The 26,035-nt window shown below is 39.8% G+C and overlaps 1 protein-coding gene across 2 annotated transcripts in view; it reads right to left on the reverse strand.

The window, feature by feature from the left end:
• Positions 1 to 2,309: 2,309 nt before the first annotated feature.
• Positions 2,310 to 26,035, reverse strand: part of Prkg2 (protein kinase cGMP-dependent 2) — a 110,234-nt gene continuing 86,508 nt past the window's right edge. For both annotated transcript variants that reach the window (XM_031336905.1, XM_031336906.1), the window contains 5 exons: positions 18,451 to 18,614; positions 14,499 to 14,621; positions 13,279 to 13,341; positions 6,071 to 6,137; positions 2,310 to 4,478 (listed from right to left, as the gene is read on the reverse strand). In XM_031336905.1, the coding sequence (XP_031192765.1) occupies positions 4,383 to 4,478; positions 6,071 to 6,137; positions 13,279 to 13,341; positions 14,499 to 14,621; positions 18,451 to 18,614 (513 nt within the window). In that variant the 3' untranslated portion in view covers positions 2,310 to 4,382. The remainder of the gene's footprint in view (positions 4,479 to 6,070; positions 6,138 to 13,278; positions 13,342 to 14,498; positions 14,622 to 18,450; positions 18,615 to 26,035) is intronic.

Consider the following 26,035-nt stretch of genomic DNA (forward strand, 5'->3'; position numbering starts at 1 on the left):
CACCCTGTCCCCCCTGCCCCAGTGTCTTTAAATCCCAAGCAATGAAGATGTGAGGGTTTGCATGCAAGCTGCAGTGTACCCTAACATGACAAGACTGGTCATCATGAAGGCCAGATCCAGGCTCCAGTTTACAGTCATGTGTCGTATTCAAATTTTCCCTCAAGAATTCAATGTTCTTGTTTTGTGCCTGCTTTATTCTTGTTTCTTTTTTCTGATTATTAACAGGAAGTAACTTTAGGCAACTATAAAAAAAAGAATGAATTATTGGTTGGTGGATAGTTTCAATTTTTGCAGATATAGTCTCATGATGCCCTGGTTGGCCTTACAGTCATGAAGTGGGCCATAGTGATCTTGAATTCCTGGTCCTATTAGGTCCATCTCCCCAGAGTCAGAATTCCGGGTGTGTGTACAACCATATATCTCCAAAAAGAGAAGATTTAAAAGTGCAGACACATCATAAAAAAGAAGCTCTCAGGATGCTTTTGAAGCTGTTTGCCACAGCATTTCAAATAGACTTTTTAAATGTCTCAAGCGCGTACTGTTAAGTCTTTGACAACAGCCCGTGTCTAATAGAAGTCGTTGTGAATTCATGTGTGGTAAATAACTGAAGAATATTTCCCAGATAGTGCCAGAGCAGAAAACGGTACCACAAGTCAGGCCCAGGAATCAGAATTCTTTTATTCATGGGTACCCAACCTTTTGAAATTGGATCAATACGTTGTCCCCTACAAATGTGTCAAGCTGGATTCACAGCTATTGTGAGATGATGCAGCCCACTGGCTGCAGGTTGGATACATCTCTCAGAGTCTGCCTGCGCCTGCCTGCACCATCCACTATCTCTGAAAGCAAATACATGAAGCAGTGGCCTTTGATCATTTCCCCATGCTGGGAGTGTCAAGGGAAGGCAGCTTATTTACTTGTTTGAGAGGCTTTCAGGCCTGAAAGAATATACTCAAGGAAATGCACCCAGGGACCTCCATCCACACCTGACTAGGATTCAGATGACAAGATCCTGGATGCGGAGCCTCAGCATGATGATATATTTATAGAGGCTCCCGAGAGGGAATGGATTACTTTTGCATATGGGAGCAAACATTCTGGCTGTTTTAAGACTTGACGCATAGGTTTTGAAAGCTTACTTCATTAAGAAGTCACATCTATGCACCTCTCCTTTATGTCTGGATGGGCTTCCGTTTCCACCAATAGAATATTAGCAGAAGTGGTTTTAGACCACTTCCATGAGTTCACATGGAGTGGTGCAGCTTCTGCCTCATTGCTAGAACCTTCTCTTTTGGATTCCAGTGCTGCTACAGATGTATCCAGCCTGAAGATTCCATCAGTTAAGGCAGCAAGCACAGGCTAACTGGTGCCAGGTTAGTCACTGAGAAGTTCCAGCTCAGGGACTCTGGCTCCCTCGGAAGCTCTGGTGCAGACCCCTCACCTTCCACTGCTAGCTGTCTAAATTCCTGGCACAAAGGGTCTAGGAGACAAAATGATGCTTCTTGGTGAGTGTTCTAATTTCAGGGATAATTTATTAGACATGTACAGCAGCGGGCACTGGTCCAGGCAAGAGCATTACAAGAAAATTAGGAATGCAATATGTATTTAGGAATGTAATAAGCATTTAAGGCCAATGTGGGGCTTTGGGAATAGTCAGCAGTTGGTGTTTAATAGAACTGGAGAATCTTATGAAAATGAGACTGCATAGAAGTGCTCCTCATATGTTGTCTGACAGTCAAGATCAGGATGTATTATTAGGTTAAGGAGCACTTGCACACATTTTTAAGTGGTTATTCTCAGTGACCTGCTACTAGCAGTACTTAGGTCCAATGTTTCAAGACTTTAAATGTGTATATTGAAATGACCGATGAACAAGGATGTGATTTATTGTTAAAGTGATGCAAATCTAGGGCTTATCCTTTCTTTTCTGGATTTTACCATACTTCAGACATTAATACTTAGGTAAAAATTAAAAAGAAGCTACCATGATGAGAAATTTTTCTGCATGGAAAAATCTGATGAAGAAAAAAAAAATGTTATATCCTAAAAAAGAGAAGTTAGAAATGATTTAATGATTAAAAGTATGATGGCTTGTCACATATGGGGGTAACTTTCCATTCTTGTGTGTGTGCATCTTTAATTCATAAATTTTAAATGCAGGTCAGTCCAGTAGAGTAGTCACTTCATTTTGGTGATGATTAATACTTTTTATACACCAAAATTTGATCAACTGTCTTTAGTGCAGTCTTAATTTAACTCAGACACCATTGCACACAGACACCATTGACACACATGGTTCCAAACTAAAGAGTTATTAAGGCCACTTTAATTTCAACAGAGATAGTAACAGTAGCTCCCATCTATGCAGCGAGGAGCACCAACAGATACTCCGTAAGAATCTGCCTGTAGATACCATTCAACCTAGCCTTTGTTCTACAAGTGAGAAGCTAGCAGCCAAGGGCAGATCATTTTCCTAAGGTCATTGAGCTGGAAATCAGGTTGAGATTAAATGATAATTCAGTCTCACATATCCTCATCTTCATAAAGGAGACACATTAGATCATGTGTGGGAATTACATATAATATGGCCACTCACAGGTGAAATTAACCTCTAAGGTGTGTTTTAACTCTATACATGTAGGATTTTTCTCTTCAATTACAATAATGAAACATTCTTGAGAAAATCATTGCTAACTGTACAGTCCTAATGGCCATCCACTATATCAGTTTTCTACCTGCATATGTTGGTAATTATAAAATATATACATGGAAAAGCATATATATAGTACATAGAAATCAAATGCAAATAAGATAATTTTTAGACTTTAGAAATTCTTTAAGCATGTTATATTAATCCTATTAAAAATGGCTTTTCTATATACAATTCATAATCTTTAAAAATCTACCCCAAGAACAAAACTCTTTGGTTCAGCAAAGGACTCTAAGTATGTAAATATAATTTCTTAAGGATGCACTTTCTTATTCTGGGTTCTGCTTTTCTGGCTTAAGTCTTCAGGAGACAGACAGCTGGCTTTCTCTAAAGAATGAAAATATATCTGTAGAGTGGACAGTTTGATTTTCACATAGAATATATCATATGAAAAGACAATCAGAAGCTTGAATGGTACAGGAATCAGGATACCATTTCTCCTCCTCCAGATTAAGAAGATGCAGGGACATCTTCCATCATGTAGGAAGGAAAGGATGAAGTACAACACCTCGGAACACCAGGAAAGCCCTCAGGGACAGGTGTGCAGTGCACTGGGAACTCTCCTCACCCCTCCAGTTTGGAAGACTACCAAGAGGAAACAGGAAGAGGCCAGATTCTGGGTGTCCATTTTTCTTCTAAAATCCCATCGCATCCCCAGTAGCCTGGGTTATAATTATATACATGACTCAACTACCTCCTTCGAGCAAAGCCATTTTACCTTTACAGTGATTACAAATCTCAACATTTGCCAATGGGCTTCTCATTAAAAATCGCACATGATCTTTCTATACTTTGGGGTTACTAATAGCAGTAATCATAGGATTGAACAAAATATCTCAGAGTTTGAAAGAGTCAGCAATTTTAACTTTGTCTTTGGTGGGAAGGAAATGTCCTTAGTATTTATTCCACTGAGTTGCCTACTTTGGTAGTAGAAATTTCCAAACTATTTTTAACAAAGTTTTTGATAAATCTCTGCAGTATCACAACTGGCCAAAGGAAAAGGAAGTGTTTTGCTGTAATTTTCTAAGTTATTAAAAATGACATAATTATCTGATTTGATAGGGAGGCTTTCTTTAGTAACTGGCACCACCCACTAATATCCAAATGTTTCCTTTTTTCCTTGATAACATCAGAACAATATATTAGTGTATTTGTAATTTGATAGAAAATGAAAATCATGGTCTTCCACTAACTATGCAAGATCTGGAAACCACAAATTGAGGATGTTGCACCCTGGTGTCTGTTGAGCCCTGGAGAGGTTCTTCTGAAGTTGCTCAAGTCTTCCTTCTAACTGCATAATGTAGATGTTCAAGAATAAAAGCCATATTAATTTTATTAGGATTCTAGGCAGGAGGGTATGATTTGGAGGGAGCAACAGATTTTAGAGAAAACTATTCTATGCCAACCAAAAATGGATCGGACCATGGAAATGGAAAGGGACAACCTTTGACATCTGAGACAAGTACAGAATGGAATACAGGAATAATTCACAGCAGCTAAAGGAAATGTTCTCATTCAAAACCACACCCAGCCATTCCCTGTCCATCAGGGTTTTCTTCTTCATGACTGTCTTCTGGGAGATCTAACAATGCTTTGAAGAGAGAAACAATCAGCACTGTGTCACTGATCCTCACAGTCCTCTTTAGGGGTACAGGGCGGTGTTTTTCTCCTGTCAGAAGTCTTTATCCCAGCCTGACATTTCATCTGGAGGCACCCCCTTTTCAGGAGGATACTTGTCAAAGTAGCTGTGATCTATGGGGCCACTGAGCTAGGGGAAAAAGGAGAGAACAAAGGTGAGGACCAGGGTGACCAGGCATGGTAGGACATCCAGGTGAAGCTTGTTCTACCTCAGTGCTGACCTCACACTGGAGCGTACTACACATATGACATATTACGTGTTACATGTTACAAGTTACATATTACACATTGCATAGAAAAGATGGCCAATTATGTGCTGTGTCACAATATCACCATAGTGAGGTCATCTCATTAGAAGCAAGAGATTTTATCATTGGCTAAAGGCTTCAGGAGCTACACAACATGAAGAATTGCTTTCTAAAGAAAAAGTGAAAAAATACTATCTACATTCCTGTATCGTGCTAGGGAATGTTTTCAGAACAAATATCTTTTAAATATTAAAATTTGTCAGAGTTCCTCTTACATTTAAGTTTCTTGCCAATATTGAATTTGAGCAGTTACTGTATTCCTGTAAAGTATGCAAAATAGTAAACAAACAACCTTAAGTCTTAGCGATATTGAAATGTCCCCAGGAAAATTGAATGACTGTGCTATTCAACTATTTCATGACCCATGGTTTGAAATTCTTTACTTAAAACAAATTAAAGAACCCCTAATTCTCCTTCCAAAGGAAAGCAGTTCTATAATTGACCATGATTCTTGATCTTTCTTTAAATGCCCTATAGTTCAGTTCATTTTTCCTATTTCTGAAACAGTAGCATTTCTCTTAGGCATAGTTATAATTACATTTTAGTAGCATGTGTTATCAGATGGCAAATATATTATAACCATCTTATTGTGATTAACAATAAATTACATTTCACCTCTGTACCTGAGCTCCTCTAACTACTCTGGGATTTAGGTGATACTGGCATATTTCTGAGGAGAGGTGACCTTAGTAAACATCACAGAGGCAATTCTATTGTTTTTATTTGTGTGTATTCTTTAGTAAATGTGTGCTTGTATATGCATGTGTGAGTTGTCCTGCACATGCCCATGTGCGTATTTGCTGTGGATGCCAGAGGCTGACATCAGGCATCATTACTCAGTTTACATTCTGAGACAGTGTCCCTCACTGAAGCTGGAGCTCATCACTACTGAGTTCCAAGAATCCTCCTGTGTCTGTCTCCCTAGCATTAGGATTATAGACACATACACTATAGCCACAGCTTCTTATGCATGCACACACACTACAGTACATAGCTTCATATGCATGCACACACACTACAGTGCACAGCTTCTTATGCATGCACACATACTACAGTGCACAGCTTCTTATGCATGCACACACAATATAGTGCACAGGTTCTCATGCAGGCATATACACTACAGTGCGCAGCTTCCTGTGTAGGTTCCGGGTCTTCATGCTCATGTATCAAGCACTTCTTCCACTGAGCCTGCTCTCCAGCCCCAGCCACACTATTTAAGTCTCTAGATCACAATTAGTAGGACAAACTCACCTAATAAGAAGTGTTTAAAAAAATCTAAAATCTCTTATGTGCATGTTCTCCCTCTCTCTCCCTTTCCCCCTTCCCTCTCTCTCCCCCTCCCCTCCTTCAAATTTTATTTTTAACAACTAGTTTCTAGAAACTAATTGAGGGAGTGCTCTAGCAAATACCATACCTCTCTCCGTAAAGGTGACGGAAGGCTCCGTGCTTTCAGCCCCTCCCAATTAAAACCATTTAACCACCTAAAAATGAGAAAAATACAGAGGATATTACTCACATAATCTATGAGCAACATGTTAGAGCATCTCTGTCAGACCATTATGTCACCCCCTACCTCCAAAAGTGCTGTTGTAAACAGCTGAAGTTAACAGGGAAGGATGTCTTGACCCATTTTATAATCAGCCTTTGACTACTGCGCACTCACACCGCCCAGAAACAACCCTAGATATTTCCCCATCACACTTAGGTTCAGAGCTTATAGTGTCACACTGCCTCAGATTTTCAGAACTTTATTCCCATCTGTATATGATTTATTTATTTTATGTGTGCAAGTTTTCTTTTTGCCTGCATACATGCAGGCTCATGCATGCAGGCACCCACTTCTGAGCATATCTAGCTCAGAAAAGGGTGTCAGGGTCCTTTGAACGGAAGTTATAGATGGTTGTGAGCTACTATGTGGGTGCTGGGCACTGAACCCAGATGCTCAGCAAGAGCAACAAGTGCTCTTAACCACAGAGCTAGCCAGTCCAGGTGGTTTTTCTGTTGCTATCTCTTAAGTGTAATTAAACTATTGTTATGAATCATAATGTAAAAATCTGTTTTCTGATGGTCTTAGGCATGTGTAAAAGAGGTGCTCAACCCCAAGGGCATTGTGAGCCACAGACTGAGAATCCCTGCTGTAGACCCTACCCTTGACTCTTAATTCACTGAAGGGAAACAAAAACACAACAGAACAAAACTTCCAAAGCCCTTAAAACATCATTCGTGATCCATCTTCAGCTCATTTACACCCCATGCATGCATTGCCTTCTCTCCTGAACCACAAATGTGCTTCCTTGCCTTCTCCCTAATGCCACTATCTCTGCTACAGGCTTGATGACATCATTTCCTGTTATTGCTGCGGGTCTTCTGTCCTGCACTGTCACTGCTGTCACTGCTTGGTTACCATACAGAAATGACTTCATTCTCACAACAACAAAATGCATCCTTTGCCCCAACTGCCTCCCCAATTCAGTCTGTCTCTCTCCGTTGCTTTGGAGGAACAGGGTCCCCGGGAGTGTCCTTCACCAGTCCATCCAACCATTTTCTCCTGAGCATTCCGCAGTCAGTTTTCTCCACTCCACCCCTAGCGTCTACACAGTTCCAACAGCAAAGTGCACTACGGTGAGTGCCGTGTGGGAACACTGAGTCAAGCTGACAGATGGAATTTCTCTTATTCACATCTACATCATTAATGTAAAGGGTGAGTCTGGTCTTCAGCATACGTGTCATAGCAGACATCTGGAGGCCTCCCTTCTCCTGGACACTGGCTGCTTTGTCTCTTCATATCTTACAAAGAACATGGAGCAAGGCTACTCTGACTATTGATCGTTAGTTATTAGGATATTGGTGTCAATTTAGCTAGGCAGCAAATGAAGCTTCTTATGGAAAGACAACTTGTGCCAAGAATAAAAAAATAATAATAATGTTTTTATTTTGGTAAGGTGGTAGACAAAATAAGTAAATATCACAAATGCTTGATTTAAATTTAGATACTAATAAGTGCTAGGAAGATGAAAGAGAGCAGAGTGGTAGATGGTATTGGGATGGAGCAAGTTTGGAAGGGCTGCTTCCGACTGGGATGGTATTTAAAGAATGAAGAGAAGAGAGAAGCCATGCAGAATTCTGCAGCAAGGACCTCTCAGATGGAAGAGGCAGGAGTCAGATGAGATACAAAATGTAAAAGAAGTAGGAGGAAAAAGATACCCAGGAGTTGGAAAGATCATATGGGTCAGAGGTGGTGAGAAACTTTAAGGAAACAGTGCAATATGAAACGCATGGTGATTGTGACAGTATACAGAGAGCTTCAAGAGCATGGGGGAGAAAGAGAGGGAGGAAGGGAGGCAGGGAGGGAGGGAGGGAGGGATGGAGGGAGGGAGGGAGGGAAGCAAGAATCCCATTAGCTGAAGAGGTATTGGCAAATGGTAGCTGCTGGGAGACAGAAAGTTGGCTTTCTTTAACAGAATGAACCCCTTAAGTCAACCACACTCCAGGGCAGATTCTACCAAGAAAGCTGAGAAATACTAATTGGAGTTGATGGATTTAAAAAAAAAAAAAAAAGCAAAAAAGATGAAGAAAACTCAAAGCCAGAATGGGTCAAGAGTTGAGAGTAAAGAGGGTGGATTTGAGAGGGGTCCTGAGGGGTGTAGATGATTAAAAATCAACGGTCTGACATTCTCAAACAATCAATAAAAACATGGTTAAAACCAAAGTAAATCATAAAAACAAAAATGGCAAAAGATGTCAAAGAAACAGTGAGATGGCAGATCAGGTTCGGGTGCTTTGTTTGAGCTTAGGGCACAGTAAGTTTTGGTGTGATAGAAAGCCATTACAAAGTGCCGAGGAACTGTACAATCTGCTTCCAGAAAGGTCACTACAGTCATCTAGAGAATGACCACAGGGGCGCAGCACTGTGAGTGGTGGCGGCTAGGGCCAGGGAACCTTCGGGAGCCTGTCACTGGCTTCTTATAGCTACACCAGAAGCTAAGTCTTCCCTTCTTTCAAGGTGTTGCCTCACTTCAGAGTTACTACTGATTTAGCCCCTTAGTGGGATTTCCCAATCCAAGTCTAAGTTTGCCAATGGAATGGGAATGCATGCCTTTTACTTCAGGCACTGTATTAATAGAAGCTTTTACAACTCTAATAAATAAAACACAGGAGTCAGACAACATTAGTTCATGTCCGCCTATCCTCTGCACCTGTGTGAAAGCACTAAGTTTATCCAGGACTGTCCCATGAGACATGACACTGAGCCACTGAGCCGGGCTCCCTCTTCAGACATTGCTGGGTACATATTTCTACAGGATCTTTTTGCCACCAAATGCAGGAACCACTCTTAGGATAACTTAGAAGACTCTTTATCCAAGGGCCTCTAGAACTGTTCACACTAGCGATTACTGTTGTTCTCCTGAAGAAAATGGCCTCGCACTTCTTAGAGTACCTAAAGTGCAATTTGACTAACAGCAACATTTGCTTAGGGTGAGTGGCCATTCACTTAATCCCAGCCTCTGTGACAGGCTACATCCTATGCAATGCAGGAGCCAGGCTGTGCTGTATGCAGCGCAGGTGCAGGAGACAGGCTGTGCCATGTGCAGCGCAGGCGCAGCATACACTGATATGTGAACAACATTCAGAAGAGCTGCGCTGACATGGACAGAACCGAAATTGCTCTCGGGAGATTTATAGACACTGTTCTCAAATGTCATGGTAAGGTGTTTAGTTTATCCTCCTATCAGGAATGCATACATACATCTACCCAGGTTCACCAGCCTCTCTTTGTCTTTGGGAGAAAAGATTGATACCTTGTTTCTAAGTTAGCTAATGAACAAGGGAGCAAAGATGATTTAATAAAGGCTGCACAAATGAACATACATATAGAGTAGATGCCATGCCTAGCATACTTCTATTTTCATACAAAGATAGAATGAAAAGTTTTCTTTTGAAAATTGACTTTGTTTTACAGAGGAGTAGGAAAATCTAACACAAGCATTGAAGAGATTTTGAAAAGATTTTCTTTATTATTTTAAATTGGCAGATGTGGGAGTGTGCACCCAATAAGGAGGGCAGAAAAGTCCTGCTCAAACCCCCTGGAGCAGGGCTTACAGCTGCTGACGTGAGTGCTGGGAATTGAACTCATGTCCCCGGCAAGAGTGGTTTGTGTTCTCAACCATTCCAGTCCCTAAAAGAATGTTGTTGGTGAATTTTGAGAAAGTACTGGGTAGTAAGAAAGATATTGACTTGGGAGATTCGTATGAAGTTTCAAGAACTTTTAAATCTAGAACAGCGTTTCTCAACCTTCCGAATGCTGCAACCCTTTAATATAGTTCCTCATGTTGTAGTGACCTCCAACCATAAAATTATCTTTGGTGCTACTTCATAACTGTAATTTTGCACTGTTCTGAGTCAGTAAATATCTGACATTCAGGATATCTGATTTGCAACCCTTGTGTGGTTCATGACTGAAGCCTGAGAACTGTTGATCTAGAGTGATACACATAGACACCCCTGTACACACCCTAGCTTGGTAGCTTAGAAAAAAAGCTCCAGGAAAACAGAAAATTAGGATGAAATTCTGTTTTTCAGTTCAGAGAACACCATGGAATCTGTTGTATCTTGCCAACCGTCCCCTGCGCTCTGCCCTTCAAGCCTGTAATAGAAGGAAGCCTCCTATTACAGTGAATGGACCAGTCAACCTCACTGGAAGGAAAAGCCAAATCACATCAATTTGCTTGTGCATCCCATCACGGTCTGCCTGGTGCATTTGGACGAGCCTCCGGTGAAGGAGGGGAAGAGGATCGGGCCGCTTCTCAGTACTTATGATCACTCGTTTTCCAACCACCCCACAGCAAAGCTTGACAACGCCTTAATGAGAACACGGGGGACGACAGAATAGGAATCACTAATTGGTGGGACACTTGTCAATATGAATGCTGTGCTTATATGTCATTTCATAATGAGAACAGAATCTGGTAACAAGTATGGGGTGTAAGAAGATAAACTGGATTTTTAGACAGTGTTTGTCAATCTTTAATTAACGGCAGTCCATCAGGATAAAATAAAGTAGGACAAATAAAGTATTTACAAACACTTTAATGTATATGAAGTCCCAAAAAGTCTGTCTTGTGCCTCCCTCTCTGCTGTCTCTTTCCCTCCCTTCATTTCTTTCTAATTCACCCTCTGGGGAAGCTTGGTTTCACAATGGTGAACACATGGCTTTGTTGCAAGGAAGATCATGAATTCATATAGCAAGACTGGCAGCTTAGGATTTATTTACTCATTTATTTATTTACTCATTTTGCAGCTGCAGTTAAAGAGAACAAATAGCAGCCACTTGCCTCCCTTTGTGTCCAGACTGCAGATGTTCTCCTAATTCCTCAGGGAAAAACACCAGCATAGTGAGGGGGCGTGGCTTGGGGTTAAGCTTGTGTTTAGCATTCAGGAACTCCAGATTTTATCCTGATTCCCAACACACACACTCAGATACACCAGCCCTCAATCTGAGAGGAGTAAAACCTGAGAAATGTTTTCATTTCTGAAAGTGAACACATCAGCATATTCAAAGGCTTACAATAATAAAATTCTCACATTTATCTGTGGACCACCAAACTAGAGCCACCAGTAATATTTTCTGTCTGTGGATTGTAAGCAAGATGAAAACATCCTGAAAATTCTGGGACTTGCCAAAGATTGATTTAAAAACCACAAATCTTAAAGGTTCAAAGTGCCACATTTGAGTATTTAATCAAATTAGAGGAAGTTACCAGGGGGCTACCAGGGGTCTAAAAGCTATTAATGGGGAATGCTGTATCACCATGAGATGATTCTGAATTGCGTGTCTCTGCAAATCAATGGACTTCAACAGAAAAGTAAATTGAGGTTTCAGAGTTTAGAGAATCATTCAAGGGAAACTATATTTTAAACAAATATGCAGTGTTAGTTAAATCTGAAATAGAATCGAGGTGACTTACAATAAATCACACTCTGACAAAAACTGATGTAATCTGAAGATATATTAAATAAAAAAAGACTTAACAACCTAAAACTACCAAACACCATAATATTACAGTCAACTGCTCTCCTGGTCTTGGGTGCTGTGGTTCAGTCTGACATCTTAAGAGAGCCCTTTATTCATCACTAACAGCAGAAAGGTTTTAAGGAGTCAGGATATGGCTTCTATGGGAGCTGTTTAGACATTAGCAGGCTTTAAGGACTCTGGCGCTGGACCCTTGCCGCTTAGTGCACAGCCTGGAAAGCCAAGGACTAGAGCTGCAGGATTTCAATTACTTTTAAATGACCTGAGTCATTTCTCTGCCCCTGGAGATGTGACCTCCTGAACTGCCCAGAAAGCCATTAACACTATCTCAAACAGGATCCAGAAGCCTCAAACCTCGTAAGATTGCTAGCTAGCAGGAGCCCTGGCAACCCATTGCTCTTCCTGTAAGATCGAATCCAAGAGAACTTGTCAGTCTGGACATGAAAACACCCCTCAGAAATAATCATAGAGCATACCTACACAGGCAGAAGCCAACGTCTGCTCTCTCAGTGGCATGAGACGCTCTGCTCGGCTCTACAACGGTCCCTTTGGCCACTGCACACTCTGATCCCTTGATGTCCCACTTCAATCATTTTTCCCTATCTTTTATACTATACTTTGTCTCTTGTGAACTCTGTTAATGGAATTGTAAGGGTTGAGGACCTAGGTAAGGCCAGAACTCAGTCTTGCCATAGTTTCTAAATGCATTGCTTTTACAGCACCATAAAATAAAAACTCATTAGTCAGTGATGTTTAATAATGGGTTAAGCTGTATCATTCTCTTCTACATCTCTATAAGAATTATATCCTGCTCTATTTACAAATTCAAAGCCCAAAATACTACTTAATTCCCACACAGAAGCCAGGTTAATAACAGTAATATAAAAAAAAAAAAATAACAGTGGAGGAAAAACTGTTTCTGTGACTGAAAGATGTGGATTTTATAGCTTTTAAAATAACTTAGCTCCTTCTTAAAATGAATTTCCAGTATTGAGGAAAGCATATTAAGACCTATTTAGGCAACTATAAATAGCAAACTATACAAAGAAAAACTGCACCCTGAACACCCAGAAGTTGAAAGCTTGTAACTGAGCATGACAGTCTCCGGAGGGAACCTGTCACAGTCATTCTCATATACTGGTGGCCTATATGTCAGCTGGATACCAGATATGGTCTGTTGGGAAGAGGGAACCTGAACTGAGAAAATGCTCCTCACCAGATTAGCCTATGAGCAAGCCAGTAGACAGTACCTTCCATGACCTCTGCACCAGTGCCTGCCTCCATGGTCTCTGCACCAGTGCCTGCCTCCATGGCCTCTGCACCAGTGCCTGCCTCCATGGCCTCTGCACCAGTGCCTGCCTCCATGGCCTCTGTACCAGTGCCTGCCTCCATGGCCTCTGCACCACTGCCTGCCTCCAGGTTGTTGTGTCCTCCCTGGATGATGGACTACAAACTGTGACATGAAATAAGTCCTTTCATCCCCAAGTTACTTTAGACCATGGTACCTATCACAGCAAAAGAAATCCTATCTAAGACACCCGGTTGTTCCATATATGTTCTGTGTTTATCTCAGCAACAAAGAAAATCAGTACCTGTGTTTCTTAATGTCGTTGATCCCATTCTTCAGATTACCCAGCCTTTCTGTTGGGTTTTGCCTAAAATAATTTATGGGAGAAGTTTATAATAATAATACATGAGTAGTTTTAGATAAAAGAGTAGTGTTTGTGTTTTCTCAATAATGTTCATCAGATTCTCCTGCAGGCCAGCCACTTGGCCATAGGGAGGAAACAGTCATGGCCGTTCCATGAAGGAGCCACAGCTGAGTGTCTGGATTCATCAATCCATTCTTTACATGAGCTGAAGGTAGATTCTGAATAAATTCTTGCTTGCAAACTTAGATCAAATGCTGCTAAGAAAACTGGGAACTGTGTTAGGGTTTCATTAACATCTAAGCTGCAGTCTTAGAAGTGTATAGGTATTCTTTTTTTCCAATTCCCAAACTAGGTTTGATGTTCGAGATTTGCTAACTTTAAATCCTTTAAAAACATCTCCAAAGGTGGGACAGGGGCGCAGCAGTACATTGGAGTTTAGGCAAAACAAAACAAAGCTCTGGAAGTCTCCAATATCTCTCTGAAAATTGATGTTTTATAGTAAGCCAAAGGTTGAGATAATTTAAACGAAGACTGGAAAAGTACAATTTCTTAAAGATGATTAAGGGGCTGGAGAGATACTTCAGTGGGTGAGAACACTGACTGTTCTCCCAGGGGACTCAAGTTCAACTCCCAGCATCCCCAGAGCAGCTGTTTCTAACTCCAGCTCCAGGAGACAATGCTCTCTTTTGACTTCTATGGACATGCACATGGTACACATACATACATGCAAGTAAAATATCCATATGCATAAAATAAAAATAAATAAAATCTTTTCTTAAAAGCTGTTAAAAAACAAAAAGGAAAGAATACTAGGGAGCGAGAGACAAGCTCAGCTCAGTAGTTAGGGGAATCTGCTGCTCGTCCAGAGGACTTGTACTGGGTCCCCAGCACCTCCATGACAGCTCACAACAGTATAACTTCAACTCCAGATATGATGACATCTCCTAACCTCCGAAGGCACCAGGCATGCATCTGTGCACAAATACACATGCAAAACAACTTCAAATATATGTTTTAACTTAAAAGCTTTCTTCAGTTATAAGTACAACATAAGATGTTCAAGTAGTGCATGAGCAAACCTAATTGTGAAACATCTACACATTGCACAGGGAGCAGAAGTCTTCACACTTCCAAGATGTATCTCCCATGGTCACTCTCACCTGCAAAGCCTCCGAATCAAATCCTCAGGGCGCCTTGTTATCTTTCTGGGAAAATCCATTTTCTCGATTCCTTTGAGAATCAAATTGTAGGTCATCATTTGGTCTATCCCAGAAAAGGGAGGGCTGGAGAAAACACAAGACACACTTCAGCAAGAGTCTGTGAGGCTCTGAAACAGACTCCTCTTTCCACTCCACCCTTCTTAGTTACTTTACATCAAACTGGGGTATATTAATGAAAGCCTTCAACCAATTTCCCATCACTTGAATGATACACACAGGTAATGTCAAGCAGTGATAATTCCTAAAAAAGCGTGGGTGGATGTGATTTCCGTGTGTGTGTGTGTGTGTGTGTGTGTGTGTGTGTGAAGGTGACTGTGAAAAGCTTCCTCTCTAAGCTCACAAAGAAATCTGAGTGAACAGAGGAAGCAGATGAGACACAGAGTTGTCTTGTTTTGTGGTCACTGAGTTCTGAGACAGGAAGTGCAAAGGAATGTGTCAGGAGTGGGCAGGAGTGGGCAATGTAGATGGTGGAATGAGTAAGCTCCAAGAGACATTGAGAAGTGATTACAGTAGCATCCTGTGTATCCCATGGGCTACAGTAAGGATCTGGTTATGAATCTGAGTCAGTGGTGGAACTTAACAGCCACTTGAGTCATCGGTTTTTAATATAAGAAATAAAGTCAAGTATGGGGTGAAGCTGGCAGGCCAGAGGTGGGAAGTTGTCCTGAAGGAACTGAAATAGCCATGGCTCTATTCGGTCGTGGATTGTACTAATTTTGTCCCTTTGTCAGATTTTTATATTGAAACTATATTCTTGAGGTGACAGTATTCTTAAAGTGATGGGATTTTATAAAACTAATTAGGTCAAGAGTGTGGCCATCGATGAGTAGGATTGGTGACCTTCTGAGACAGGATGCTGGCTTGCCATCTTTTTCCTAGTGAGGATCCCATAAGAAGTCTACAACTAAAAGGTAGTCCTCACTAGAGCCCAACCCTTTGCTCAAGCTTCCAGCCTCCCAAACTGCAAGAAACAAAAAGCTACACGAGCTTATAGAACTTCGTGATTCAGCCTGGGCTAAGACTAATGATAAAGCTAATGGGATTTGCTAACGTAGTAAATGAGTTGAGAAAGAGAGAAAAGGAATTCAAGAATGATGCTTGGAAAATATAACTATTTCCTCGAAGAGAGACAAACTAGGGAAGAGACAAGTGTTGTTATTTGGGTCTGGGGTATCTCCCTGAGGCCAGGTCCTCAAGCTGTGTCATAATGGAGAAGGAACTAGAACATTTGGGAATGAGGCCAGAAGAAAGGCTACTGGAGAGATGACCTTGACTAGAATATTGGGATACTCATCTCTTCCTCTTTGGATTCTGGTCACTGCATAGTGACAGACCTTCTTTGTCACATGTTCTGTCACACTGTACCATGTTCCCAAATCTACGGGGTCAGTGAGCCATAGACTGAACCAAGAAACCAGAATAAATCTTTTCTTACTCATAAGCGACCTCGGGTATTTCTTCACAGCAATGGAAAGCTGACTGACTCAGCAGTGGTGCAGCTAGGCACACAGGAAAGGATCATGGCTATGCACTAGAAACACATGGAACTGACAGACAGGCCATTGGGTTTATGGGCCTAGCATTGAGGAGAAACACTAAGGAAGTATGACTTGGTCTATCTCACAAGGTTTATAGCTGTAGGGCTTGAGGATATGACCCAAAGGGTGCTAGGTGGAAAAGAGACCAAGGACTGATCCGTCCAATGTGAAAACTCAGAAGTGAATACAGAGATGGAGCTATCACTATAAGATAAGGAAGGAGAAGCAGGTCCTGTAAAGCAGCCAAGAGATTACTGCAAAGAATATCCTGTTGGGTAAAGTGTGGTTGAGATGTAGCCACCAAAGCAGGGTAACATTTTAATTTGCTTATCACTTTGATTTCTAAAAGATTTTCATGTCTGGTCTAGTACACCATTTAAATGTTGAAAATTTAAAAAACGATCTAACTACTCTGTTGTTTAGCAACTATGGCTGTGCTATTTGGAAACCAATTGTCCCCGCCTTTGGCACAATAAAATAAAATAAAATAAAATAAAATAAAATAAAATAAAATAAAATAAAACAAAACAATAAAGCCTTAAGTCAAAAGTAATGCATTGAGTTTCCAGTAACCTATGCTTCCCCCGTGAAGAAAATGAACCTGTAGGCAAAGCCCTTGGTTTGGCATCTTCAGTACACACAGATGCACGCACGAACAGATTTACAGCCTTGTTATTATTTTTGTGGTGTTCAATGGACTTTTCTTCTGCCCCCAAAATGTCTGGCAAAATATCTTCCTAACTTCTTTTGGATGGTTCGAGGCCCCCTTAGCAATTCCAAGCTGCCATGCCTTCTCTCCCTCTGTTATTTCCCCAATTTATTTTGTTGTTCTGCATGACACATTTAGCAGGGGACAAAGACTAACGTGTATTTTCCAGAAGCTCCAAGAACCACCATGCCAGTACCTCTCCCCAAGAAATCTCTAAGAAACAGCACATTGTTCTCCACACTTTAGACAGTTTGTCCTTTCCAGTGACTACCTGGAAAATTCCATTCTTCCATCCAAATCTTAAATGGTGACTATCTGAACATAGCTATAGATAATGAATAGGGATTCACATAAAATATACATTTTCACATCTGTTTTCCCAGTGTGTGTGGAGAAAGATGTGATCTGTGGATGTTTTAACATTTTTTTTATTTAATATTGAGGCTTGCATCACTTAAGACAGTTAAGAAGAACATAGCTCAGTGGTAGACTGCATTTTTAGAACATGTAAAACCCTATTTAAGTCCTTACTGTTGCAAAAAAGAAGAACGTTCAAGAAGATTCTATGAAATTGTTTTTCCATGTGTATGCTGATGTTTACTTCTCTGCTAGTGGATCCATCTCAGCACTGATTACACAATTCTTAGTGCAAATGTCTCTGAAACTAGTATTGAGCACAGTTGGCTATAAGGGGTCATAAAGCATGATTGTGTCACGGTAAGTGCGTCACAGACAGAGCCAGGAGACCTAGAATCAAGTTACTGATCTCAGGCAGTTAGCTTTGTGACCTACTTGTCCAACTTGTAAAATTTAAATCATAAAATAATCAAAACATTTGAATCATAAAATAATAATAAAAATTCCTACCTTATCTTCCTCACATGTGTTTGAAAACTAAACTAGGTTATGTGTATATATGCTTTGCAAGCAGTGAAATATTTTACAAGTGTGGACTATCTTTTATTGCATGTGTACATGTGTGTGTGTTTGTGTGTGTGTGTGTGCATTTGTGGATGAACATGCACACTGTACTGTGTTAAATATTTAAGTCTGAAGATTCATTAATCCCAGCTTTTTATCTCTTTGTGGATGACAAGCCACTCTTAACTGCTGAAATCCATGCTGTGTCTTGGTTCTGTTCATTAGCACCTTGTAAAGGAGTTGTCAGGGGATTTAAATTTTAAATTCAGCATTGTAGCCTTCTCTTAGCATTTGTGGTTAATGACATCTGGGGAGGATGGCAGACTCTAGCTAAATTTAGTTTGATTGATCAATGAGTTTTACTAAACTAGGAAAATATCTTTCATCATTTGTTTAAAAAGAAAGAAATCCTAGCAAGTCCAAAGTTTTCATTGTTTCTATTTCTGGATCATAAAACTTTCACATACCAAATGTGTTTCTGTAACAGTGAAACTGGCCGTTTTAGGTAAACTATAAGAATTCTATACTCCTTTGCTTTAGCTTTCTGAATCCTTTATACTTTAAACTTTTTATTCAAGCCCTGTGTTTAAAGCAGTCTGAACAGGAAAAAGCAACATTCTTAAAACTATTTTTAGGTAGTTACATTTTAAATTTTGTATTTTTAGTGAATTATTTTGCTTTGAAGGTGAAGCTGCGAGAGACAGAGCTGCAGGTTCACACTTACTTGCCAGTTAGGAGCTCATAGACTAGAATTCCCAGGGACCAGAAATCCACACTGAAGTCGTGTCCTTTGTTAAGAATGACCTCGGGAGCCACATACTCTGGAGTGCCACAGAATGTCCATGTTTTCTGCCCAGAACCGATCTTCTTAGCGAACCCAAAGTCAACCTAAGACAGGAGGACATCAAAGAAAACTGAAGATGTTATAAAATGTATGCTGCTTTTAAGTTTCTGCTAATTTGTATGAGCTTTCATACAAGCCCAAACTTTCCTTCAAAACACAATACAACACACACACACACACACACACACACACTGTGAACATGTACCACACACAGAAACACACATACCACACATACAAGCACACACACACAACCATGAATGTGCTGACACATGCACACATATGCACCATCTCAGATATTCCTTTGTAGATCAAGTTGTTAAGAAAGGTTCCATCCTATGTACCACATTACACTTGAAGACAATTCATATTCATTCTTATGCTCCTGGCAAACAGGACCAAAGCATATTTTAATTCAGTGGCTTATCTGATGGATTGAAGAGGCGAGCAACTTATAGAAACAGGTACCTGTAAAATTCCTCCAGGGATGAAAATAACAACAATGTTAAGAGTTTGGGAAAGAGTCTGTTGCTAAGAAAAGAGGCTAAAACCTCTGCCTGTCCTAAAGATGCACTGTTCACAGCATGTGCCAACTATCTGTTTCTGTATCCTAAAGCAAAGCCAGCACCATCCTTGCCTAGTTCTCTTTGCTCTCTGAACATTTCTGGCCCCCACTAGTGAGGAAGGTAGTAGATTATTAAATTACATATTCTGAAAATGTAGTCAGCACCCACCCCAGCTTAGATTTTGCTCTATGCTTATCATATGGAGCTGAGCATGAGAAGCTCAGAGTACTGGGCCAACTTATGCACATGGTCCATACAGCATCCTGTGATACACATTGGGGAAGAAAGTATAAACTCATAGTGAGACGAAAAAGCTAACATCACAGAATGTTAGGGAGGTAGGGCTGGGAGAATGTGGGTGCCACAGGGAAGTGACACTTGAGGTTGTCTCTAACTCAGGTTGAGGAGCTCTCCTACAGTAAGGAGTCAGGGGTCCCCATCTCTGCCTTTTAGAATCTGTATCTCTCACTTTTCCAAGCTTTTACCCAATGAACTCTGTAGAACAAATGAGAGAGGGGGCCAGGGCCTCAGCAGCCTCTCAGGGAATAAGGTAGCATGTATAATTGAAATTCAGTCCTGCAGAACAGTAGCTGTCTTCCTCACATGAGGAAGTGAGCATTTAGCCAATCATCTCTAATGTGAACTAATTTCATTTTAAAATGTTTTACCTCCTTCAGGTAATAGGCATAGAAGTTATTTCTGGGCTTACAATACCCATTTCAATAGCTTCATTGCATATGTGTAATTTCAATAACATATCAATAGTCCATGCTTAAAAATGGAGAAAGTTAATATCAGAATAAGTCCCCACGTTGACAAGCAAGAGCCACAAACCAAAACATTTACTTCATTTGCTTGTTCAAATATTTGTGTTTAAAGCATTCCTTTTCCATTAAAGAAGTCTCTTAGAAACTCTCCCTTTTTCTGAGACTGTTTCATACTTACCACATAAGTAACAAAGATTTCGTTAGTGAAAAAAAAAGAAATGCAAATAACATGATTCAAAAGTGGGCTTTTTCTTTTTGCCTTTATCTACACAGCATGACTCACAAAGATTAAATCTGAGAGATGACTGGGAATATTATAAAATTAAATTCTGTAGCCAGCTGAGATGAGAACAGCTACATATTCCTCAGAGAAAGAAACAATAATGAAAGTCCTAACTAATTTTATAAAGGCTGAAATTTAAGAGGTGAGAAAGCAGTGATTATAGCTGCAACTGTATACATGCATATACAGAAACATTGTATTTGGTTAGGTTTTAACAGCTTCTAGATTGATTTTTAATTGCACTTAATTTCCCTTTTAAGAATTACTAGAAGTTCATTGGCTACTTAGGAAAGCTATTCTAATTTTCTAAATAATATATTTTAATTTGAATTGTCAGTATGGTCTTGTAATATTTGCATATTGGCTCAACAAACTGGTAATAATTATATTAACACTACAAGATTTATAAAATTGTACCCCTTTCTACATCTACTCAGTTCATAACAACTTTGATCTAATGCATTTTATGCAGAATAAATTGGCATTCAGAGCTACCCAAAGTTGTGTCACTAATGTAGAATTTTGCAGATTTTCTAAGTCAGGTTCTGTGCATTTTCTATAAGAAGCAAGCTCCCCCACCCCTACCCCACCTCAGTACCATGGCTGCACCAAGGAGATTTTCCCCTCTCCTCTAGGCCGATGAAAGAATGTTCTTCTACTTTCCTTTATTCAGAGACACTCAATGAACACCATTTCTATACCAGGTACCAGGACACACACAAAGCTTTAGCTCTTAAATTTGTATCAAATAGAAAAGAAAAATAATGGTCATAGAAATGTATCATGATGATGATATATTGTCATGTGATAAGTCAGTCTGTGGAGAAGCAAACAGAATACTTAGGGACAGAGAACAAGATGAATTGCACCATAAATAAGGGCCAGGAAAAGACACCTCAGTGAGATACACTTGAGCAGATTTGAACAGGTATCTGAATGAAATAAGAGAGGAATTCTGTAAATATCTGAGACAGAGGGTTCTGCCAGGATGAAGAGATGGCCCAAATGCCTCAGAGGCAAATGCTGGTGGTCAGTTCAAATCTTGCCAAGGTCAGTGTGACTCTACTGTGGTCCATTGAAGCATGGGAGGCAGAAAGGGCATGCAGGTCTACATGGGTTTGAAACCACAAAAAGACTGTTGGGAGAAAGGGTATTATTTATGTCCTCAAGAGATCATGGAAAGAAAAAAGTTGAGACCCTCACCCTTCGTTTTCAAATTCTGCAAGAAAAAACCTAGTCTTCCAGAGATCTCTAGAAAAGCTATGTACAGTTTTTTTTTTTTTAACTATTTGAATTAAAATTCCAATACTAAGGATGGATGGTATTGAGCTGAGAGGTTTCAAACATATTTATAATGGATTAAATAAACTAGAAGGATTTGAGATACTTCCAAACCTAGAGCTTAGGCTGTATCATTCAAAAAGAAAAAAGAAAAATCACCATGTGACTTCTTAGAACTGATGTCCATTAACAATGACCTTTCTTTCCCCATACATTTCTCTTTGGGTTAGCAACATTTCTCAGATACTGGTTCAGTCACATAAAAAATGGGCACAAAGTGACTAGTCTAATTAAGACAGATGATGCATGGAGACATAACATTCCACAAAAGTATTTATGTGGCATGTTTAGGGCCCGTCTTTACCTTAGGCTAGACAAGGTAAAATGGAATCTCTGTCTTTCTGCCAACTCCCGCAATTGATTTAACATCCTTCTCTAATGGACAGCAATGGTGCTTTCCCCTAAGAGACAGGGCGAGAGGCTGAGAGAGGAGTAAGGAGCCTTTTATGAAACATCCCCTTCTCCATGGGGTGAAGAGACTCACAGAAACAGTGCTGAGTTGGGCAAAAGAAAAAGAAAGACTTGATTCATAAGGACAAACTAAGAAAATCCCTTGAGATTCATCTCCCAGCATCATCTCCTAGAAGGCTTCCCTGAGTCATGGGTCCATTTCTCTCTCCTTCCACATTCTTTACTACTGATTATACCTCATAATCACATGCCTTTGGGTAGCAGGTTCTAACTAAACCCAGCTTATGGAGAAGAGTCCTCATATATCTGTTTTGTAGTCAACTGTATTTGGTATGTGGCAGGTGTTAAAACTGTTCTTATTTGCAGGGGGGAAAAAGAGAAATTACCCATTAATCGATCTAAATAAGATATATTGTGGTAAGAAAAGATACCACGCATACTTGCATGTACAACTCCATCAGTGCCCAAAGATAAGTCTCTTGAGACAGGTAAATTGAGGCAGAGGATATTTGAAAGGAGAAACAGCTGCGTGTGCTCAGCATATTGAAGGGACATGCTCAGTCCCCACTAGCCAAGAAGGTAGTCAGTCATGCTGTGTCAGTAGAGAATGGCTAAAGCCAATGACTATTTTCATATTTTACATGAGAAAATTCTGAATACATAAAAAATATAATGCAAATGCAAGAGAGGCAGAGGCCCCTGTGCCTCACCAGTTCAGTAACTAGAAGAGAACAGAGATAGAAATCTTGCCCTGTGTGTTCTTGCCCATTGCCAACCACACATGCTTACGCACACATCTATTAACTGGCCCCATTCATTTCTAACTTTACCACATATATGATATCACAAATACAATACTACTTCTAGTTTTTAATCTTCAAATCAACATTATCATACCTACTTAGGGCAATGTGATTTTTTTCTTTCATTCCTTCAAGCCCACAGTAGTGCATTTGTACAATGAAGTCTACTTATATTGTAACACCATTTAATTAACAAGCTGTTACTCTCTGTGAGGATAAAACTACTTCTGTTCCAACTTGAACTTCCTCTGCTAAAGTATTTGAACTATAGTCAATTCACCTAACTGAGGACACAACTTCTTCTTACATTGGTTTCCTCGAGTGACCTCATCAATACCTTGGCTATTCTGGGGGTTTGGGTATCCTGACATAAATTTCTAGCATCAGCTTGCCAAGTACCATGAAAAGCTCTGGTGGCAATTTCATTAAAAGGATATCAGACTGTAGATCAGCTGACAGAGTAGCTCAAGAATGAGAAGTCTTCCTGGTTTTAAACATGATGCATCTGTCTGAGTTGGGATAAGTAAGGCTGGATACTACAAAAGTAGATTCAGAAAGACTTTAAGGTTTCAACTATATATTAATTAATTCTTACTCACATAATGGCTTTCCTGGGAAATAAGTGAATCATCTTTAAGTCCTGATTCAGGGACACAGACTTCAAATTTTATGGCTCTGCCAATTCTAGTTGTCTGTCTTTGTTGACAAACCAGAAAGAGTACAGAGACCTACTTCACAAGACTGTTGTAATACAGATCTGCTAGTGGTGTGCACAGCATTGATTTCACAAGCTACATCCATGCCACGTGGTCACAATGACCCAGAAAAAGAGTTCTGCCCAGAAGAGGGCATGAACCACCCCATCTATTAATTTAGATCCTTTAAATGTCTTTCCATAAAACTTTGCAAGTTTTTCAGTAAAGCTATGAAATACTTTATTACACTTGGTCCTAGATACACATTTTCTTTTCTTTTTTTTCTTTTTTTCTTTTTGAGTGGCATATGTACCCCTATTGATTCTCTTTCTGGTTATTTTAAAATACACTGTACCAAGACATCCTGTAACCATATTGTAAATCCTCCATTTAATTGTAAAGTCTGCTTTTATAAAATGTGGATGCTTATATAAAGAATCAACCAATCTGATAAGTTTTTTGTGACTTTTAAAAAAGTTTATTTATATATTTAAATGAGTATATTGTAGCTGTCATCAGATCCACCAGAAGGGGACATTGGATCCCATTTCAGATAGCTGTGAGCCACCATGTGGTTGCTGGGAATTGAACTCAGGGCCTCTGGAAGAGCAGTCAGTGCTCTTAGCTACTGAGTCATCTCTCCAGCCCTTGTTGTGACTTTTCAGTGTATCTTTTAAATATATTTACATCTAATTGCATTAGGTAGAACATTCAGTAAAATAATGAATAGAGTGTACATAGCAGTAGTTTTAAAACTTTTTCATTTAAATTTTTATATGATACACTTCAATTATACCCTTCCCATCTCCCAGATCTTCCCAGGTGTTCCCTACCCATTAGACTTCATATTCTCCCTGTTCCTGTTCCCCACCCTCTCTTCCCTTTCTCCCTCTCAATTAAACAAATAAACAAACAAAATACAAAGTAAAAGAAAAAGGAAAACAAAACAAAAAACACAGCACACACAAATAAGCAAGGAGTATGTTTCATATAGTCAAGTACTCCTGGGCACAGAGCCCTGGACTGTGGCTGACATAAACTGTGACATGGAGCCCTGAACTGTGGCTGACATAAACTGTGACACGGAGCCCTGGACTGTGGCTGACATAAACTGTGACACTCTGGTTTTCCCCTTCCCAGGAGGCATCGATTGAAAATCGCTTCTGGGGTGGGGTTTGTGGTGGGGACTTTGTGTCCACTTCCCCTTCTCAGTGCTGGGATTTGGTTTGGTTTGAACCTGTGCAGGTCTTGTGTGCGCTGTTACACTTCTGTGAGTTCACAAATTATACCACTGTGTATGTGTTTACTCTAGGTTTTGCTAAGCACTTTTTACTGGATTAATAAAATAGATTCAATTTTCTAGTTTTCTTTTCTTTTTTTAATTGGATATTTTATTTATTTACATTTTATTTATTTATTTATTTACACTCCAGATTTTATTCCCCCCAAACCCTCTGGGTCTACCCTCCAACTGTTCCACATCCCATACCTCCTCCCCACACCCCTGTCTCTATGAGGATAAGATAACAAAAAGAGATCAAGGGGATAAAAATTGGCAAAGAAGAAATAAAGGTATCACTATTTGCAGATGATATGATAGTATACATAACCACCCCAAAAATTCTACCAGAAAATTTCTCCAGCTGATAAACAACTTCATCAAAGTGGCTCGATATAAAATTAACTCAAATAAATCAGTAGCCTTCCTTTATACAAATGATAAACAGGCTGAGAAAGAAATTAGGGTAACAACTCCCTTCACAATATCCATAAATAATATAAAATATCTTGGGGTAACTCTAACCAAACAAGTGAAAGACCTGTATGACAATAACTTCAAGTTTCTCAAGAAAGAAATCAAAGAAGATCTCAGAAAATGGAGAGATCTTCCATGCTCACGGACTAGCAGAACTAATATAGTAAAAATGGCCATCCTAGCAAAGGCAATCTATAGATTCAATCCAATCCCATCAAAAACCCAACACAATTCTTCAAAGACATGTTTTCTAGACATGTCTTTCTATATGTTTTCTATATGTTTTTTGACATATGACAAAAGTCATATGTCAAAGACTTTTGACATATATGAATGGAGAGATCTATTAAGGTAGTGTGTTTTTGCTGATGGTTTTAAATTCGTTATTAAATTGTGACTATTTTAAGTTATTGAATGTGATTTTTGAAATGTATTTTCTCTTTGTTTTAAGCCTTTATTTTCTTCAGATCAGGCAGCGACATTGAAAGGGATAATACAGAGTTTCCTCATAAACTTCCTGTCCCCTGCATACTCAGGCCTCTCATTGTCAGCACCAGAGCAGGACAGGTTTTGGAGGTGAGCAACCACCAGTGTTGACAAGTTGTCATTCTGAAACCAATGTCCCCTCTTTACCTTAGCGTTCACAATTGATGCCTATTTTGTAGGCTTGAGAAAATGTACAATTGCACGTATCTATCATTACATACAGTACTGGGCAATTTTACTATCCTAAACCATTTGTACTCATGCTTCTCCCTATGTACCCTACATCTTAGCAGCTACTAATCCTTCCCCTGCCTTTTACAAAATGCCTTCCAGTTGAGACAATGCAGCAGGAAGCATTGT

This window comes from Mastomys coucha, unplaced genomic scaffold (genome assembly GCF_008632895.1).
Source record: "Mastomys coucha isolate ucsf_1 unplaced genomic scaffold, UCSF_Mcou_1 pScaffold22, whole genome shotgun sequence".
Lineage (NCBI taxonomy): Eukaryota > Metazoa > Chordata > Mammalia > Rodentia > Muridae > Mastomys > Mastomys coucha.